Source organism: Prunus persica, chromosome G1 (genome assembly GCF_000346465.2).
Source record: "Prunus persica cultivar Lovell chromosome G1, Prunus_persica_NCBIv2, whole genome shotgun sequence".
Lineage (NCBI taxonomy): Eukaryota > Viridiplantae > Streptophyta > Magnoliopsida > Rosales > Rosaceae > Prunus > Prunus persica.
In genome coordinates, this window is record NC_034009.1 from 26,666,671 (window position 1) to 26,688,036 (window position 21,366).

A 21,366-nucleotide genomic window follows, 5' to 3' on the forward strand; every position below is an offset into this window, starting at 1 on the left:
TATACATATATAATATATAAATACATATAGATATATACACATATATTATTATTATAATATACCCATATACACATGTATATTAATATTATAATAATAGCATACATGTATATATGTAATATATATATTATTATAATACATATATATAAGTATATATACATATATGTGTATATATTATACCCATGTATGTATTATAATATACATATACACACGTATATAGACATATACATTATATATTTATACTATATGTATATATTATAATATACATATATACACGTATATACATGTATATTATTATTATAACATACCCATATATATTATCTATTATAATATACATATGTATATGTATATGTATTATACCCATGTATATATTATAATATATAGATACACCTATATACACATATATTATATACATGTATATACATATATTATATATACATGTATATACATATATTATATATACATATGTATTTTATAATATATATAATATATATGTATATATACATACATATATAATATACATATATACACATATATACATGTATATTATTATTATTATTATACCATACCCATATATATTATATATTATAATATACATACATATATATAAATATATGTATATGTATTATACCCATATATATTATAATATACATATATACACCTATATACACTTATATATATGTATGTACGTTTATATTATTTAAAATATATAATATTATTATAATCTACTTATATACATGTATATACATATATTATAAAATACATATATACATATATATATAGATATTTTTGAAAAAATAAAAAAATTATAGTCCTAGTCCAAGCATACACCAAACGCAGGATAAGTGTTATCCAACTTAGACCAAGCCAAGCCAAGCCAAGTCAGTCCCTAAGTATAGTCCATGCCAAGACAGTCCTGTGTGCCAAACGAGCCCCAAGGGTTTAAAAGATTTGTGGTCATTCACTGTTGGATGTAAATTCAACAATTTACTCACTCTTTTTAAGAAATTTTTTTAAACCGTTGAATGTTACGTCTAACGGTGAGTGATCTGACTCCTGTAGAGGGGTCCAAGAGATCACATTTTAGAGTTAGACTATTTTTTATTTTATTTTAATTTCCGTTTACAAAGACAAAAAATAAAAAAGGAGCATTCATCGTAAGTGGAAGGAATAGAATAGACCCTGAAACAAAAAAGAAAAACTCAACAAAATATATACTCTCTCTCAGATCCAAGTCTCTCTTTCTCTCTCTGAGCCTCTTCCTCAGATCTCTCTGGTGACATATTCGGATCTCCGATTTGCAATTCGGACTATCCACCTTGCCGCCCGAATCGGTGGGTATTTGATCGCCTGCCGCTGCTGCTAGGCTTTGCTTTCCCATTTTCGGATCGGATTGAGCTTTCCCCGAGCTTCACCACGGACCCAATCATGAATCCCTTCTCCTCCGGAACGCGCCTGAGGTAATAATTCACGAAACCCTCACTCATTTTCATAATTTCAGATCAGTCTCTGAAATTCAAATTTGGATTAATTGAATTCTATCAAATTTGGTTCATTTTTCATTGCTTTATGCATTTACGTAGAAGCGGCAATGAAGCAACTTAGGGGTCGTATAGGGATGCTGGAGTTCGAACTTATTTCAGCTTCCACCTTATCTCATTTTGCAAATTAGTGAATACTAGCCCTTATTGATCCTAGTTTCAGTCTAGTTCATTTATAGAAAGCATGAAAGAAATGGAAATGAAACATAAGTTTAATGGAACACAGCAGGGCAGCTGAAGTAAATGGGGTTTGGGTCCATGATGGTGTAATGTAATGTTGAGGGATTTGATTTACGCTGCATCAAACTGCTCATAGATTTTAGAAACTTGGATTGGCTGTGGTTTATTTACGTTGATTGTGATCAGATATTGAAATCCTGTACAAGGAATTGTTTTAGTATCTCACAACCTACATGGCTCCCAAATCATAAGATTATATCTCACTTTTCAGTCTGTTTCCCATGATTTTGTTCAAGGCACTTCATATGGTCTGAAAATGATGTACCCAAATAAAAAATGAGTTATCACATTGACAGACATAAATTGTAGACTTGATCAGTATGTTATGTAATGAGTACTTACTGTTTCAATGCAGGGACATGATTCGGGCTATACGTGCTTGCAAAACTGCGGCAGAGGAACGTGCTGTTGTAAGAAAAGAGTGTGCTGCTATTCGTGCTGCCATAAATGAAAATGATCAAGATTACAGGCATCGTAACCTGGCTAAGCTCATGTTCATCCACATGCTGGGTTATCCCACCCATTTTGGTCAAATGGAGTGCCTGAAGTTGATTGCATCTTCTGGTTTTCCTGAGAAGAGAATAGGGTATCTTGGCCTCATGCTGCTTCTTGATGAAAGACAAGAAGTTCTAATGTTGGTCACAAACTCGTTGAAACAGTATCCAATTCTTTGATGATTTTTCATTAGAATAAGCTTTGCTCTCTCTCTTTCTCTCTCTCTCTCTCTCTCTCTCTCTCTCTCTCTCTCTCTCTCTCTCTCGTCCTAACCTGTCTTTAAATAAACAATTGTGTCAAAGATACGGTACTTTCATTTGCAGACATGGTTGTTTATGTCTACATGTCCTTGTAGAAACCTTAACTTATGTACAGAGATCTCAATCACTCAAACCAGTATATTGTGGGACTTGCTCTTTGTGCTTTGGGAAATATTTGTTCAGCAGAAATGGCTCGTGATCTTGCACCTGAAGTGGAAAGATTGCTGCAATTTCGAGATCCAAATATTCGGAAAAAGGTGAGTTTTACTAATATTTTTGTCATGGACCTATGACTCAATATTTTGTTGCTTAAGGAACATCATATATTAATCTCACGAGATTCTGTCAATTTATTGAATTACTATGTGCAAGAACTCTATTATACATTTCCATTGTGGAAGCTCATTCCTTGAACGACACCAAGATCCTTGGCCTTTTATAGTACATGCGGCTGATTCACTTGCATATTCTTCTGTTCGCATAGCAAACAAAGAATAGCAATGAAATCTGTGTAACCCCTTCATTTCTGGTGGAAGTTACTCTAGGCAGCCTCCTTTCCAGTTGAATGAGAAAACTCTTTTAAGCATCAATGTCCTATAAAACCTTTACACCTACAGTAATAGGATTTCAACTGCGTATTTTGTTAATGTTCTTATAGTCTACAGACACTTGAATTATCTGGTCATTGTGTTTCTGCTGCAGACCAACTTTCTGTCTGCAGTGGTCTTCTTTGGAATTTTTTTTATCCTACTTGTTGCACATAAAATTCTATTGTTAGAAGGTATGCTAAAATAGTTATGTGTAAAATTTGGATTTCTTGTGCAGTAAAAGGTTTGTTCTTAATTCGTCAATTTTAGATTTGTTCTATGTATCATCTTTTTCTTGTGATTTTCTTTTCTTTGTTAAATAAAAAAATAAAAAAATAAAAGTTTTGCAATAGGAGGTTTGGAGTGTGTTGGGGGCGAATTACACTTCTGACTTTGCCCCCAAATTGTGTTTGATAATTTGGCGTATATCTTTCATTTGGATACTTAATTTCTCATTGATCAATTTCCTTATTGTAAGTTGATTGCACTCACTGTTGAATGTAGGCAGCGTTGTGCTCTATAAGGATTATAAAGAAAGTCCCTGAGCTGGCGGAAAATTTTATTAATCCTGCTGCTGCCTTACTTAAAGAAAAGCATCATGGTGTTTTAATAACAGGAGTTCAACTTTGTACAGATCTTTGTAAAGTCAGTGAAGATGCCCTTGAATATTTTAGAAAGGTAACTTGACTCTGGCCTATTATATATCGTATATAGTCTGGAAAATATACAACAATTCTGTTCTTGAAATGGAGTTTTAAGACATTTTTGAAAAAGTTAACTGAAATATTATGCTACCTTTGATTGCAGTTTTATGATGTAACATCCCGTCTTAATTGTTAATGCAGAAGTGCACAGAGGGTTTGGTCAAAACTCTAAAGGATGTAGTAAACAGTCCATATGCCCCCGAGTATGACATTGCTGGGATCACAGATCCTTTCCTTCATATTAGATTGCTTAAGCTTTTGCGTGAGTTGGGCCAAGGAGATGCAGATGCTAGTGAATGCATGAATGACATACTTGCTCAGGTAAGTTGCTGTAGAGTTTATATCATGCCATCTATGCCATTCATGGCATAATTATTTAATCTTTTGTGATTGCTGCTTTAAAATATTTCAACTTCACCCTCACCAATCGCTCATATACTCAAAAGTCACGATTGCTGTCAAAGCACCACTTTCTCAATATATTTAATATTGCATTCTAGCTGTGAGAACTGTGAAAATACTATCATATGCATTTAGTCCATGCTTCTCCAAAATCTTTTTCCATAAAATAAGCTGATGCAACTATGATGTACCATTTTTGTTTTTATTTTTATTTTTAACTATAATTAAATTACTTCTGAGACTATAAACTTCATCACCTTTGTTCAGTAAGTAATGAAAGTGGTGTCACCTATTCCAATGGTTGTGGAGGCAAGTGCATCAAAAAGAATGGGGGAAAAAGTAGATCGTTAATCTTCTAAGTTACCTCTCTTAAGGCCCCTTGTTTCAGATAGTCTAATTGGCTATGAGTTTAAGATGATGGCTCTTATTTACATTGTTAATATTCATTTAAATTTAGTTTTGAAGTACCTTTTGTTGTCTCTATGCACTTTGTATGCGGTTATTTCTGCTTATTATTCTTTAAGCCTGTGGTTCAGGGGGAATTGCTTCATAATTTGAAAAGTTACTCCCTCATTTTTTATCTTCTTCTAAAATTGACTACTATTTCTTTTCCTAGGTGGCAACAAAAACTGAGTCAAACAAAAATGCAGGGAATGCGATTCTGTATGAATGTGTAGAAACCATCATGAGCATTGAAGATAATGGTGGCTTACGTGTGCTTGCCATAAATATTTTGGGAAGATTCTTATCGAATCGTGACAACAATATTAGGTTTGTTTTTGATACTTTAACTTGGGCAAGGCTTTACTGTTTTCTAAGAAGGAAAATTAGGATCATAGTGCTATAAGTCTGAATGGAATACCTCTTTTATATTCTGGGCTTAAGTTGAAATGCTTTGAAATTGATGATAATGTCTTTCTTAAGAGGTCATGTTGATGTATCTTATTTTTTCCAACTGGTTGCTGTGTTTTATGTAAATCTCTCTTTTCTAATGAAGTGCTGCTGTTGACTCAATCGGGTCATAGGGCTTGGCCTTCATAAAATGCGAGCTAGTATATATGAGAGAGAGAGAGAGAGAGAGAGAGAGAGAGAGAGAGAGAGAGAGAGAGAGAGAGGCCTTGAATGCCCCAACAATGGTAACTGCATACAACTTGCCTAAGTGTAAACAGACTACAGGCATGCACCAATACGCTATCTTTTTTTCATATTGCGGTAAACATAGGAGGATATTTACATGAGTAGTGTGAGTCTAGGTATGCCTCTCATTAGTCTGCGATCATATCAGTGTTGTATTTTCCAACTCTGGTAGTTGCTTAGAGACTAATCTCTTGTGCATTTTGATTCTCAATTTGATTTATCCAATTAACCCAAAATCCTTATTGTTGGTGGTGAAAGTAAACCAGTGGCATGCAGCCCAGAAGTCTGTTTCTTTAGCGTTTTTTTTTAAGTTTTAAACTTTAAATATTTGATGAATCGATATTCAAGCTTTGTGATGATTTGGCCTTGTTATGTTCTTACTGGGCTCTTTGCAACTTTTTGTTATTTCATAATAATGTATCAGTTTTTAATTCCTTCCAGATATGTTGCATTAAACATGCTGATGAAGGCAATTACAGTTGATGCTCAAGCAGTACAGAGGCATCGGGCAACTATCTTGGAATGCGTAAAGGTATAGTGTTTGCTCATGTTTAATTTGATTATGAAGAAGAAAAGGCTGCTGTTTTGTTCTTGCTTGTTGAGAATTGAAGATCTCCTTTTCCAATGAACTTTTTTTTTTGAAGCCTTATTATTCGACTTTGTGTTATGATTAGTGCAAGAATTGAGTGTACTAGCGTACAACTTGAGAAGCCTGTGACTTGACTTTCTCCTTTCAGGATTCAGATGCTTCAATTCGAAAAAGGGCCCTTGAACTTGTTTATGTTCTTGTGAATGAGGGCAATGTGAAACCTCTAACAAAAGAACTAATTGACTATTTGGAAGTAAGTGACGAAGAATTCAAGGGAGATCTCACTGCAAAAATTTGCTCCATTGTTGCAAAGTAAGTTTGCAGTTCTTGAATTTAGATCGGATTTTTTTTTCTTCAAGGAACTCAGATTGTGTTTTTCTCATATGTTCTATTTAGTAATCGATATGAGTGTTGATGCTGCATGGATAACTTGTCGACCTGTGAGAGATTTGCTGTGGACTAAGCTCCTTTAGCTATTTTCATCATAATTATTCCTGTAGTTAAGGGGCCACAGCAATTGGTTCTTCTGAAGATGCCAGTTCTGCACATGGGGATAGGATCTATAATATGTTTGCTTTACCATTGTAGACTCGTATTTTTTGTTTTCAGTCTTCTTATTGCCATGTATATTTACTTGTTCTCTGATATTTGGGACAGGACCTTTATTTTATTTTATTGGCGCAGGGTAGGGTTGTGTTGCTGGTCAATATTGTAGCATTATTTGACAATGAAAAATTTCTAGTTTTGATTATTAATTTGTTTGCCAACTGTTTTTTTATGAACATTCACTCTCTGGTGCTTTAGGTTTTCCCCCGAGAAGATTTGGTACATTGATCAGATGCTCAAGGTTCTCTCTGAGGTATAAATCTAAATGAAGTGTTGTTAGTCTTAATTCAGTCTCACAATATTTTTTGGCATGTTATACCTATCTCACTTGGTGAAATTTCATGTACTCTGTGGATATATCTACTTATATTTCAAAATCCTGCACCTGCCATTTTGTGACACATTTCAGCTATCTTTCAGCCTAATGAATGGTTCAATTTGTTTCCAAAAAGTACTGATCTTTATGCTGTGCTTAGTAGGCTGGAAATTTTGTAAAAGATGAAGTGTGGCATGCGGTTATCGTTGTGATAAGCAATGCTTCTGATCTTCATGGATATACAGTTAGGGCGTTGTACCGAGCATTACAATTATCAGCTGAGCAGGTGTTTAGTGTTTTCCTGGGATAATTAATTTTCAATTCAAAATCCCTACAATCTTGAGTATCCAAGTTGCATGTGGTTAGTATTTTAAAAGTATAATTTTTTATCCAGGAAAGTCTCGTTCGGGTAGCAATTTGGTGCATTGGGGAATATGGTGACCTGTTGGTAAACAACGTCGGCATGCTCAATGTAGAGGATCCAATAACAGTAAGTGCGCCCTTTACATATTTTCATTCATCCAACCTTTCTGCAGTCATCTTTCCTTTTATGAAATTCCTGTGGGCTGTTGTTATTGCTATTGAATATGAAAAACACAAAAATCTGTAGATGCTTGATATATGAGCTTTCTGTGGCTGTCTATCATTTATTTAAAACTATATGTGGTCATCCTTCTGCATTATTATAATGCCTTAAAAATCTGTGCATGTTGCCCAATATTGTAATGAGTTGGGATAGCGGTTCAATTGCTGAGGCTATAACAAAATGAAGACCTTTTTTCTGAAGTCATTTCTTATCTTTCTGAGACTAGTATAATTAAAATATGTAAGGTAAATAAGCCATCTTCTGATTTGAAGTGACAGCATAAGGAAACACTTTGTATTTAATTAAAGATCTCTCTCTTTATTGGTTTGTAGCAAAAGTTGGTATTTCAGACTGATTACCCTTTTATGTTTTCTTGGAAAGTTTCCTGATACAATGAGTTTCCTTTAACAGGTAACAGAGTCTGATGCTGTGGATGTTATAGAGATTGCAATTAAGCACCATACGTCGGATCTCACAACCAAAGCAATGGCTATGGTTGCTCTGTTAAAGCTATCTTCACGTTTCCCATCTTGTTCAGAGTACGTTATGTTTTTTACCTGTTCTGTTGTTTATCACATTTTTTTCCAAATGATGCCAACTTTTGTTAAATGCATTAATCTTGCTATCCTCTTATCTATTGTTATGACACTAAGCATGATTATTCTTTGAATGACGTGTAGGAGGATCAAGGATATAGTTGTTCAATACAAAGGAAGCCTCGTTCTTGAATTGCAGCAAAGATCCATTGAAATGAACTCTATTATTGCGAAGCATCAGAACATTAGGTATGTGGATTTGAGAAGTTAAAATTATTTTTGAAAGGAGTGGCCCCTGTTCTATTCATTCTTCCTTTTCTCCCCTCGCACCAAGAAGATTTTCATATATTTGAAAACTGATAGATGAATTTGTGCAGATCTACACTGGTTGAAAGGATGCCAGTTTTGGATGAGGCAACTTTCATTGGAAAGAGGGCTGGTTCTATACAAGCTACTGTTTCTCCTTCTGCTGGTGCTTCAATCAATCTACCGAATGGAGTTGCCAAACCTACTGCAGCTCCTCTTGTGGATTTACTTGATCTAGGCTCAGATGATGTGCCAGCACCTAGCTCCTCCGGTGGTGATTTGCTTCATGATCTTCTTGGTGTTGATTTGTCAATGGCTTCTACACAATCAGGTTAGTTTTGGGAAATGTTATGCCATATATTACTTCTAGCGAAAAATGTGAATGGACTGGAATTACTTAAATAAACCACTATCTTGATTCATCTTCATTTATAGTGGAGCATCTTATTTTATGTTTGGCGAAATGCTAGTGATATGCAGAATATATTGAGGGTCGGCTACCAATTAATTTGGTGTCGGAGTATATGTAAACCCATTTACACCTACAGTTTTGTTGTCATGGGGGGTTAGGTGTTCCCAACTATGTCTAATTTGATTATGACGATATCCATAACTAGTTATTTTTCTCCTTTTTTCTTTTTGGGAATTGAGTGCATTGAAATGATAAGGCTTGATTCTGTAAGTGAAAATTCTGTGGAATGAACTTATAAGTGATAATGCCCTGGCAACCCATAGTTGAATTTCTTAGTTCTGTATTACAACTGTTTCTTGGTTGTGGTGACATCAGGATATTTTTATGTAGATATGAATTGTTTTGGCGTTCCTTATTAGATAAACCTATAGACGAAAAAAGAAGAAGTAAGTATTTGCATTATTTCTATTGTATCAACCGACATATAATGTTTGTGATATTCCCTTAGGTGTAAATCATGCTCCAAAAAATGGCACCGATGTTCTACTGGATCTCTTGTCTATTGGTTCACCTACCCAAAGCAGCCAATCTGTCTCTGATATGTTATCCTCCAGTCAAGATAACAAAACACCAGTTTCACCATTAGAGGGATTATCATCCCCATCTTCGAATTCCATACAACCCACTTCTGCAGGAGCTGCTCCAACGATTGATTTGTTGGACGGCTTTTCCTCCAACCCACCAAAACAGGGTAAAATACTAGCAACCCTGAGAGTTTTGTTTAGCAGATATAATCTAGGTTAATTTTCTGATAGCCTTTTTTTCTAGAAACAGAAAACAATGGCACAGCTTATCCATCTGTAGTGGCATTTGAGAGCAGCAACTTGAAGATGGTGTTCAACTTCTCAAAGCTGCCTGGAAATCCACAAACGACAGTGATCGAGGCTACATTCACTAATTTGTCAACGAATATCTATTCAGATTTTATTTTTCAGGCAGCTGTTCCAAAGGTAATTTTGGTTACTTATATCTACATTTTGCTCATAAAATATTGGTGACCATTAAAGTTTGCCAGTTTTTCAGTTGAAACCTTAGATGTTCTCATGCTCTAAGTTTATTTGTTCTTAACTTAAACTTTGTGGTTCTTATTTTTCTCTGTGCTTCCAATTTACAGTTTCTTCAACTGCACTTAGATCCAGCTAGCGGCAATACTCTGCCTGCAAGTGGTAATGGGTCCATCACACAAACATTGAGAGTTACCAACAGCCAACATGGAAAGGTATCTGAAATCTCTATATATGTGTCGTCCTTTAGTTTCTGAACTTTATTGCTGCCTGGCATGAGAACGCAATTCAAATTACCTAACTCTTTTCAATCATTATGGCCTTTTGAGAGTTACCAACTGCCAGCTAAATCTTTTCTAGTTTAGTTATGGCCTTAAAGACCTTATTCTAATGAGCACTTAGGTTGAAGACTTGCATCTCAACTGTCTAGATCATATATACTGTTGATACGCACAAAGGCAAATGGTTGAGATGCAAGTTAGCAAGTTAAATCCTCTGCTCAGCAGCTCAGTTCCCATTGGATTGCCTCCGTATATTAATGACACATGTATATTCAAGGTTGTTAATTGTTTATTTATGTCTGGATATCCTTTTTGTATTCTTGTAAACCTTAACACGACAAAAATTCAGCCCAATGATTTGGGGTTGGGAACACAGATCCTTTTAAGTGGTCAGAGAGCTGATGGTTTATTATTTTAGCCAGACCATATCTTTTGCATTGTCCTTTTCTTTTCCCCTTAATTATTTGGTGAATGTAGTGGATAGTTACAAACTTCACATCTTTTCAGAAATCTCTTGTCATGCGTATAAGAATAGCTTACAAGATGAACAACAAAGATGTCTTGGAGGAAGGACAAATCAGCAATTTTCCTCGCGGTTTATGAGGCTGAGTAGTTTTCATAGATGGTAAAAATGGTGATGCACAAGTATGTCTTCCTTCTCGCTGTCCACGACGTCAGTGGAGTCTTTTCCTTAAAAAATTGCTCAATTTGGGGTGGCATGTCCTGTGGCAATTGGGACTGATTTTGTTTGAAGTATGTGGTTTATCCAATGGCTCGATACCTCCCCTGTCCCACATTTTTCTTCCCCTTGTACCTGGTTTATGTACATTATTAAAGTTCTTCATGTACGAAATTGTGGGAATTAAATTTTGCTTTTGACGCACAAGAGGAGGGAGCTGGTTGCATGTTGAGATCTTGAGGTCATAGTTGTTTGCCTTTTAGTTTGGATTTGCTTGCTAGCCTTATTGTTTGAGATCATAGTTGTTGTTGGGAATCTAATTAAATTGCAAATCAGTTATATATTCGATTTAATGTAACAATTTTCACCAATGTCATTATTGAAGGCTTATTTTGTTTGTTGTTTACATTTCCATGTACTCCATCTGTTAATTTAATCTTATTGTATCTTTTGTTTTGTTTTGTTTTTGTTTTTGTTTTTTTTTTTGGGTGTCAAATTTCCTCTTCACCTCTCACCTTCCTTTCCCTCGTCTGTTTTTTCGTTTAATTATAAAAAATAAAAACCTGCAACCAGTTGTCCAATTGTTTAGTTGTTGGGCTAGAAAATATGCAATTTTTATAGGTTGAGTTAATCCTATATTCTATATGTAATGGGAAAGTACATTTCTGATTTTACTTTGATTGTCATTATGTATTTTTCGTCTGTGTATTTCACCCTTTTAAATATTTTGATTCCCATCATGCTTTGGGTAACTTTCTTCGACTTATGACACAACAAAAGAAAAAAAGAAAAAGGAAGAGATTATTGATTGCGTCTAGTTCTCAACTTTCATTGTTGAATATGACCTTCATCGAAATAATAGCTTACTGGGTCAATGATATTTGGTAAGTAGTTGACACGATTCATGCTAGATTTTTATATTTGATTATTTTTATGTACACCCAACACATGCAAATGCAATGCAAACGGCCTTGGATTCTCCCCAAATGGCCATAAATATCAACCACCAATTGTCTACAAAAGACGGTATTATCTGTTAATGTGTTTTGACTTTGGGTGAGCCTAAAGGTTTGTATCTTGTGGAGTTGGTATTATTGTGATCATAAGCTCCACCGACTACCAATGCATCACTCGATTTCTTTTTCACCTTCTTTCGTGGCGTTTTGCGCAGACCAAGTCTTCTCCAGATGATGAGTGATTTTATTTCTAGTTTGCAACATCAGAAAGTATGCAAATGATGATGTGCCCTACAAAATAATCATCCCTAACCTCACCTTCACATCCTCGTGGTCCCTCACACAATCAAGTGCTCTAATATCGTGCATTCGATTATATTTAATTACAACCCCCGCACACCCACCCCTTCCCCCTTCCCCCCCCCCCCCCCCCGCTAAACCCAACTCATCTGATTCCTAGGTACGTCTCCAAATGATAATGTATTTCCCATAAAAAACATGTAAATTGTTAAATGGTACAACACTTCCCTAGAATAATATGATCTTCCCGAGATAACAATCAAAACGCTAGTACGGGGAGATGCTATTAAGGATAGTCATTCGTATGTAAGAGCATCCATAATTGACTCTTTAAATCCCCTCTTTAGACAAATTTTAAGGAGGAATTGTAAAAATACAACTTCAATCATGCTCCCTATCCACCTCCTAAAATAGGAAGACCTCTAGGAGCTCCTAAATCTGAGGAGAGAGAAATGATTCCTAGTGACTCTTTATAATTTAATGCTGCTTTATTTAATGAGTATTTCAAACCTTTATTTAATACTAACTATTTTTTTATTTTATTTTGTAATAGCGATGGACCAATCAAAAAAGAGTTATAGCATTTATGACTCCCTAAACTAGAAAGCATGATTGAAGTTTAAATTTTATAGAGAGCTCATAAAATAACTTTTATATATTTTTAGCTAAAATTTAATTAAAAAATAGAGAACATGATTGTGGATGCTCTTCAACCATTGATAAAGTGTGAGATTATACCGTTGCATTTCTCATATGATTCCATGGACTAGCACACTTCTCTATTATGAGTTTTTTTGGTCAATCTCTATTATGAGTTTATGTGCCCACAATCCACTTGTCTTTTGTCAACGTTTCAATTGCAGCACGCACCTCATCGCAATCACAAGAGTCCCTCAAAACCCTTTCCACGATCCCACCACAAATTGTCCATCCCAAAAAAAGGGATTCCAAACCGGATCAAAAGAAGAGAAGGGAAGGGAATTTTAACAAAAAGCAAAATTCTAGGGACACCAAACCAGCCAAAAAGCAACATTTTGATACGGCTCTCCTGTATTTCCTACAAACAACTATGCATGCAAAAAAGTTTAGGTTTTCTTTTTCTCTTTTATGTATGTGAAGGCATCACATGGTTTGATGGGATCCCATGTTTGTTTCAACTGCATTGGAAAGTGGGGGAGATTAACAGTTCATTTATCAACGTAACATGTGTACTCTACAGGCAGCGCATCTAATCTTTAGGAACCCTGGGAAATGCTGAACTTGAAGAAGCATTGTCACTCCGAGCATAAGGCTAAAGTAAAAGCATTTATAAAAGTTGAATGGAATTTTATTTCTTTATTTTTCTGAAAAGAAAAAGTGCATTGCCGCTTGCGATAAAAGTTTTATAGAACAGGAGCTGCACGGCAGTAAAGAAAATAAAAGTCCAGAAGAAAGCAAAAGCCAAAAATTCTTTTCGTGCTTTGAAAAAATTAAATAGATTCATTGATATATTGCAGAAAGTACATATCACAGTGAATAACTTCATGTAACCTGAGATCTATCACTCCATGGCAAACCCACAGTAACAGAGGAAGCGCCCATATGGGTTTCTGAAGAATTTGGAAATTTACCCTTCTTAGGCCATAGCCAAATTTTGGAAACAGAAAAGCTTTCACCTTTACTTCCACTGTTAATTTTTTTCCCCTCTGCATCACCATCACAGTGGGAATTCCCATTTTGTCCAGCTCTCCCTTTCACAAGCCTCACACTATCACCACTTCCAGCAGCAGCAGCTGCTCTTTTGGGCCTTAAAGCCACTTGCAACTCTAAATCAGCAACCACATATTGGTATGATCCCATTGAGTAACATCTCCTTGCATCCAAACTACTACTGCTAGTCTCTCCCTCTGCTCTCTCCACTGCTGCTCCTCCACCTCCATCTCCCTCATCATTTGTGCTTCTGAATTTACCAAGTCTCACAGAAAATACCTTTTTCTCACCACCATTTTCATTATCTGCAGACTTTTGGCCAGTAAGAACTCCGCTTCCTTCATTGCCCAAAGAACCATCTTCTTCCCTTAGATCATCAAAATCAAAGACTGGGTTTTCAATGGCAATCCCTGGCGTGTACAGGGTCCCTCTACAAAGCGGGCAAGTTGAATTAGACAGTAACCATGTGTCAATGCAATCAATGTGGAAAGCATGACTACATATGGGGAGCAATCTCAACTGGTCCTTTTCAGAAAACTCACACAGACAAACTGGACAATCAAATGGTTCTCTCGCCTTTATCTCTTTATAAAGGAATACAGGAAGAGCGTCTATAAAAGCTTGATCTAAGCCAGAATCATGAAGATGGAAGAGTTGCTGTAATTGTCTCTGATAAACTTCAGACCCAGAGAGTTCCGGGTATCTGTTAGATTCGGATGCTGACGAAGATCTATGCTTTGTGAGAAATCTAACAAGCAAGTGAAGGATACCAGATACAAAAAATATAACAGCTAGAATAATTATGATAAAAAGAACTGATGGGCTTATTTTACTACCAGAGGATGATGATGGGTTTGAGTGTCTTTGGTAGTCACTATTGTACGGTAATGGCAGTGAAGGAGAAGAAGAAGAAGATGAAAGAGAAGAGGAAAGCAAACGAGAGCCAGGATAGCTGGTCAGAAAATCATTTCTTTGCCTGGTTTGAGCTTGATTCAAAGACATTTTAGGATAGTGGCACACTAAATTCACCATCAAATTTTAGGACTTTCTTAGAAACCAAACACGCTTTCACCTTTTTGTAAGCTCAAGAAAACAGCTTCCTTGCTTGCATTCAGATCAAACCCAACTCATACTTTGAAGTGAAGAAGCAACAGGCACATTATTTCTTCTCTCTCAACAAACCCAATTGAGATTTAGTCAACAATGTGCAAAAAAGAACAAAACTTTGACCCAGACTTGCAACTTAAACCATGGCTCTAGAAGGCTATTATTGGTACCAGAAACACCACCTCGGTGCTTTCACTTTTGACATGAAACCAAGGTACTGGTGGTATGCAAGAACATAAACAAAGAACTCACTTTAGAGTTGTCCAGTTTGCAGTGTACCTACCTCAACTCTGGAAAATCTGCCATTAATGGAGCCCATTTGTCATGTGCTTGATGAGTCTTGTGTTGGTCTTGGACAGCGTTGCAGTGATTTTTTTTTTTTAAAAAAAAAAAACCCTAAACAATATTTGGGCGGTACTCATGTGAGGGGTTTCAATTTCTTTATATTGGAACTGGCTGCATAAATTTTAGTAAAAGTGGGCTGGCAGTTTCAAAAGAGCAAGTCGAAGGGTAAAAAGGTCAATAATAGCGACAGCGGCCTTATACGTGTGCGCAGAGCCAGTTTGGTAGATTGGGCGTGGACATTCTTAGATTTTGCCAATTTTCTCATAGACGTCTTGGGATTTCTTACCAATTTTTGGTGCAAATTTGGGAACTTGGACTTTTGGTACTTCCTTTGTGGGTCCAAAAATAGATGGTTCATTGGACTTTTTATTTTTTTTTATAATTAGGGGGGAGGGGGTTTCAGTCCATTGGACTTTTGGTTGTCTTTTTACAATTGGGTCCAAAAAATACTTGCAATGGGGTTCAAAGCCCATTTACTGACTCCCTTCAAAGATTATGAATTTTTTTTTTTTTTTAATACAAGTTAAAACTGTTGATTTGCAAGTCAAGTCAAGTTACGATCGCTGATTGCAAGTCAAGATCTTTTGCTAAAAAATTTACAAATCAAATCAGTGCTTATTGTAGAAGAAGATATCAAAATAAGTCAATAATAAAATCAGGGCCTATTGACAATAATTGTCCTCCCATCTCCAAAACATAAGGGATATGAACAACAACCAGCCGGCTGTTGCAGACTCTTCAATTTGTCCTGTTAAGATTTTCATGATATAAATAGGAGTGGTGGTAGACTGGGAGTCAAAGGTTCCCTTGATAATCCAATAGGGTCCATCCTCTTCAACTAACACTAAATTGTTTCTGCATGCCATCACATATTAATGAATTTCACCTTCATTTGCAGCAGGGAATCTCCCCCTTTTACTATGTTCTGTGCTAAACCCTAAAGGGAAAAAAAAAAAACTATATAACAAATTCCATGCATATTACATCAAATTTGCATGTTTAAGCCCGTTCGATAACTATTTCAATTTTAATTTTTAGTTTTCAATTTTTGTGCTAGAGTATAGAGAAAAAAGAGGGAGAATGGAAATGAGAATGAGAATGGCAATATAATTGAGAGGATGATAGGGAGGAGTAACAAAAGTGAAACAAAAACTAAAAACTGAAATCTATTTAAAATTATTTTCACTTTTGTTACTTCTCCCCTCTCATCCTCTCTCTCAATCTCATCCTCACTCCCATTCTCACTCTCATTTTCCTCTATACTCTAGCACAAAAAATGAAAACTAAAAATTAAAATTGGAATGATTATCAAATGGGCCCTTAAATCTCATATCTTGGACAATTATCATTAATGTTTCTTTTCTTGATTTTTTTTTTTATAAACAATAGCGATAAACTACTCTATATCTAAATTCTAATGTATGGAGGGAGGTTCGAGCCTTGACCAATTGACTTAAGCCACATATGCTTCCCGAATTAATCATGCAGAAAAGCCCCTTGAGTTGAGATGGTATTTGATTTCTAAGTGGAAGATGAAGTTGCCTGCTATACATATCTGAAAACGAAAGAATGAAGTCTCTCAGTACATAATATATATATATGGCTGGAAATGAAGCTGGTAGGTAGGCCATGGGATGCACGTTGTTTGGTCTGACATAAGTATGTTTTTGGCCAAACATATGTTAACTGCTACATACCACGATATGGTGGCTTAAATTGAGAGATTCTCTCCTCCTTTCAGTTTACGTGACAAACGAAGGACTATAGTTGTCCTTCCCTTTGTGTCCATCTGCAGGTGGTCTCTCAGATCTGAATTAATTTTCCTCCACTTTTTGTTTGGAGTTTATAGGGTCGGAAATAAGTTATCTCAATTCACACGTATATTAGAATAATTTAAAATATCGCTTTGTGAAAAGAAAAGAAAAGATAAAAACAGTTGAGATAGATGAATCTAGGTTTTGGAAAAATTAATTGGTGAAGGGATTGTGGCGGATATTACAACCAACAATGAGATGCTAACTTCCCAACTGCTTTCTTGCATGAGAATGAGATCCACCATAAATATAAACTATAAATGTATGTTGGGTTCGTTTACTTTCTAAGTGACTTGTTGACTGGGGAACAAAAATTAGCCTCAAAATCTTTCAATCTTTTCATTTTGTTTTGTTCTGATTTGGGCCCTCCATATATTATATTTTCCAGGTTACCCCAAATCAGTAAAATGGAAACTTGTAAACTATAATTTTGGGATTAATTGAGCACCGAAGTAGTGGATGAACAGAAACTTCATTTATAACTCAAAAAGCCCGAATTCCAATATAAAAAACCGCAGAACTTACATGTAATAATTTTGTGCAATATGATGCCTCCTGAATTTGTTGTTAGCTTATAGCTAGCCAAAGAGAAGGCAAGAGTAATATATTTATGAGAATTCTAGCTCTCCTTCATGGATTAGGTTCCTAAATTCAGTTATTGAGCACTGCAGAAATGAGAGAGAGAGAGAGAGTCATATATATATATATCATGATGAATATTATAGAGAGAGATGCCCGGGAAAAACTAAGAGAAAGAAACATACAATATGTTATCATCATTATATAACATAATTAAGTAGGTAAGATCGAAATGCAGGCATCACAAGTAGTAGACTGTAGACTCCTCATCTCGTAGCTAAGATAGCTTGTAAATCTTGGAAAGCGCTTGCAAAACGTTAACTTGCAACCTCAACTGAAGTATATAGTCGGCGGTTTGAAGAAAAAGCCGGTCTGCCTTCAACCCTCTCCCTCCTGGAATCAACATTTGCAGCTTCTTCACCTTCACTTGCACCGTTGACTTGCGGCCGCCACGACCACCCACCTGCCTCTGCCTGTGCCTCTGCCTCCTCGTCATCTTCATCTTCATCTTCATCTTCATCTTCATCTCAGAAGAAGAATGCCCTTTCAACCCATTATAATTACTCATAAAATTATTCATTATGGGTAGTCTAAGCTGAGTTATATCTAGCTAGTCGAAATAAATGAGAAGGAGATTTGTGGTGTTTGTGAATAATATTGTTGTAAATATTTGGTTATAAAAATGAGAGATGGTGGAGGATGAGAAGAGGAGGGCTATCTATATATATAACGCTCTCTATGCTATAAATGCTGCTTCTAGGCTCTAGCACTGGCTTATGGAGTGTTTAGGGGTTCAGTTCAATTCAATACGACGGGGCCATGTGAGCCGAGCCATTCATGTTTTGTATGTTCGTATAATTCGGCTTTTTTGGCACTTACGGGTCGGGTCACGCAACCCGCCTTTGAATTTTCTCTCACCAGCACCATTCTTTTGTTGTCGTTTTGCCTATGGCCTCTGGGCCCCACTTTTCAAAGACCCACGCACCTGTCTGACAGCTCGCTCCCTCCTCCTTCATATCATTCTCCTCTCGCACACGCTTACAACCGTATCTGTCCCTCCTAATCCCCGAATCCCGACAGTTGCCCTCCCCACACCTGTTCGGATCTGATCATCCACGTCTCCTTTTTTTTGGGCAAACCCATATCCGACGGCTGATAATCTACCACAGTATTTCGATATCACACGGGCCCCACTGCAGGAATTTAAAGGTGTTGTCCAACTAGGCTCCAGGAGAGATCTTAGCTGCACCTGCACTCGCACTCACACTCACGGTGTTAATATGTGATGCGATCAAATCTTAGTGGAAGGGGCCCACTTCATACAACTTGGGAGGGAGGTAGGTTTAATTTAAGCGTTGGATGTAATTTGGTAATAAATTTGCTTTAAGGTAAGATAAATTAGTACAATAATGAAATTTTATATAAAAATAAATTGCTGGCTGGCAAAGACGGTTTGAATTGAAATGTAACCAATTGGAATGGATAATTTCCCCCATAATTTTATATCATGTAACGTGGTTGGCCATGGATCTTCTTGTTTTCCAAATAGATTATGGTAGATAAGGAAACCATATTTTTCTTCTTTAGGTAGGTAATGATGATTGAAATCAGCTATCAATGGCAGCAAGCAAGATATTATGGGCACGATCGTTTGCCAACTTGTCCAATGTTCCTAATAATGGGAGTAGAATAATTTTATTGCAATTGCATTAATAATTTTTCGGAAATAATTTGATATGAAAAATCCGAAGATTATTATTATACGAAATTGTTGTTTAACGATTTAATAATATAGCATGTTAAATATCTAGTGACGATAATTCTTGTTATGTATATCACTATATTTTTTATAATTCTGCACCTGCATGACACGTACATATATAATATTAATATGTGTTTCTTGTTGTTATCAATAAATTTAGGTGAGCCCGTAAGGATTGCATAAAACCAAATTTGGATGAAAAGATGAAGTGACACACAAGCTGCTTTTGCTTCGGCGGGCTTATGTATATATGAGCTAGCGGTCCCCTTACATAATACATATGCCGACTCAGAAAATTCCAGGGCCATGTGAGGGTATGATGAGGACAAAAATGACATCTCCACGTACCTTCACATACATTAATGCAAAATTAAGGCATATGGTGTTTTGTGATCATATATTATATGCACGTACGTTAAGATTTTTGATCAGATATATGTTATGTTACGTGTGGTGTGGCTCGTCGGTTGAGTTAATGCACACAAGTTGGGTTGAAGAAAATGATGGGATCGATGGACGAAAATCATATGCATTGTCGCAGATAGAATAGAACCCAATAATTTAACATATGCATGCTTGCTTGCTGGCAATCGGGTTTTATATACCGAATCAAATGTTCGAAAAATAGAATTTCTTTTTTGTTTTTCTTGATTTTTAATCTAAATCGATCGATCGATCGACAGATATGGTTTATAGACATGGATTGGGTTTGAAGGAGAGGTTGAAACATAGCAAAAGTGACAATGACGGAGTTATTTACAGAGGTTGAGGCGCCATGGCAACCTCAAGTGTACAGTTAGCTCAGCCCTGAAAGATGACATATGCATATGTTGTGGTAGTTGCCGAAACGCCTAAGATGAAGCATATGCGTGCATGCATGCATGGACTGAAAAGTTGTGCAGGAATAAAAGTTATTATGATTTATAGCTACATATAATTAACGTTATATATCACGACCAAAAGCTTTGACTTGCTTTTTGGAGGTCAACTTGGTGGCCGCTCACGCACCACCATACATATGCATGTGGTCATATATCTATCGCTCATTGCATTTTGATACAGATGGATGTTTTTGAGTCACAAAATATTGTAGAAATGGGGATTTCATGTCATCCTATTGATTTTGCAGAATTAGTATTTGTCGCATATATATGTGTGTGTGTGTGTGCTGCTAAGGTTGGGGTCACTAATTAATCAAGCGAGCGACAATTAAACGAGTATGAATATGAGGGTGTCTTGATTGACATTGTTTGATAGCTGAAGATCGATGTGTGGCCGAATGTATAGTTTAATGAACTGTAGACACACCATGTTCCATTGAAACAAGGTTATAACTTAAAAGGGAGAGAGAGAAACAGAGACAGAGATAGAGAGAGATGATCGAAGACACGTGATGGTTGTAAACTCAGGAAAAACAAAAAACATAAAGCCACATGCAGAGGCGCAATGAGGGTAGGGGACCTCAGACTCAGATAATTATATTACAGACCATATGAGTGTGGTAGGGTACTTGTAATATTGTAGAAGCTATAGAAGTGTATGGAGACCTAGCTAGCTAGTGGCTTAGAGTGGTTGGTTGAGGGAGAAATACTTCCCTATCTTCGTTTTATTGTCTCGACTTTCTATCTTTATATCTCTCTCCTCCTCTAATAGGTGACGCGAGGAGAGAAATAAAGAGAAAAGAAGGTAATAAGACGTTGATAGAGAAGTTTCTCTCTAATTGAAGAGGGGCTCGAAAAGAGGTTGTTTGTCTAGCTAGAGCTAGCTAGCAAGCTATGTGGCTAGCTTAGCTTATATAGCTTATAGCTTATAACTTAGAGGGTGATGAGCTGGTTTGATGGGGTAGCCAATGAAATTGCCAAAACTGAAAAGTGTGTGATGAAGGATGATTGTATATGTAGGGTGACATATATATAAAGTGGGTGGTGTGGTGCCGTTTCAATTTGGTTTCTTCTTAGCTGGACTGGCGTTGTGGTGGGAACGGAACGCACATGCTTGCACATGTACCTCCTACATTTTCACGTTCTTATTTATGTAGTCCGTTTCTTCTTGTTATTGTTGTTATGAAGCCCTCCT

General features: G+C 36.2%; 3 protein-coding genes across 4 annotated transcripts; 1 reads left to right on the plus strand and 2 right to left on the minus strand.

Moving 5' to 3' along the window:
* LOC18789023 (AP-1 complex subunit gamma-2) lies at positions 1,102-11,144 on the plus strand. 2 transcript variants are annotated; one of them, XM_020567504.1, is made up of 18 exons: positions 1,102-1,457; positions 2,134-2,436; positions 2,649-2,790; positions 3,625-3,798; positions 3,966-4,145; positions 4,843-4,997; positions 5,805-5,895; positions 6,101-6,264; positions 6,757-6,811; positions 7,038-7,160; positions 7,269-7,364; positions 7,872-7,999; positions 8,141-8,245; positions 8,374-8,633; positions 9,223-9,465; positions 9,543-9,724; positions 9,889-9,993; positions 10,567-11,144. In XM_020567504.1, exons 1-18 carry the CDS (start codon positions 1,426-1,428, stop codon positions 10,660-10,662), a joined length of 2,634 nt encoding a protein of 877 aa, XP_020423093.1. In that variant the 5' UTR covers positions 1,102-1,425; the 3' UTR covers positions 10,663-11,144. The 2 variants fall into 2 exon arrangements, with proteins under 2 accessions (XP_020423093.1, XP_007225303.1); XM_007225241.2 differs by having other exon boundaries at positions 9,549-9,724.
* Positions 13,425-16,183, minus strand: LOC18791701 (RING-H2 finger protein ATL46). Its single transcript, XM_007224940.2, has one exon. The coding sequence runs from the start codon at positions 14,713-14,715 to the stop codon at positions 13,516-13,518; it is 1,200 nt and encodes a 399-aa protein (XP_007225002.2). The 5' UTR covers positions 14,716-16,183; the 3' UTR covers positions 13,425-13,515.
* LOC18791407 lies at positions 17,406-18,287 on the minus strand. Its single transcript, XM_020562071.1, has one exon. It carries the CDS (start codon positions 18,106-18,108, stop codon positions 17,806-17,808), a length of 303 nt encoding a protein of 100 aa, XP_020417660.1. The 5' UTR covers positions 18,109-18,287; the 3' UTR covers positions 17,406-17,805.

Coding starts and splice junctions, on each gene's coding strand:
- LOC18789023 (XM_020567504.1), top strand. CDS start 1,426: ATGAATCCCTTCTCCTCCGGAACGCGCCTGAG. Junction 2,437..2,648: donor GTCACAAACTCGTTGAAACA/GTATCCAATTCT, acceptor ACTTATGTACAG/AGATCTCAATCACTCAAACC. Junction 3,799..3,965: donor CCCTTGAATATTTTAGAAAG/GTAACTTGACTC, acceptor TTGTTAATGCAG/AAGTGCACAGAGGGTTTGGT.
- LOC18791701 (XM_007224940.2), bottom strand. CDS start 14,715: ATGGTGAATTTAGTGTGCCACTATCCTAAAATGTCTTTGAATCAAGCT.
- LOC18791407 (XM_020562071.1), bottom strand. CDS start 18,108: ATGAATAATTTTATGAGTAATTATAATGGGTTGAAAGGGCATTCTTCT.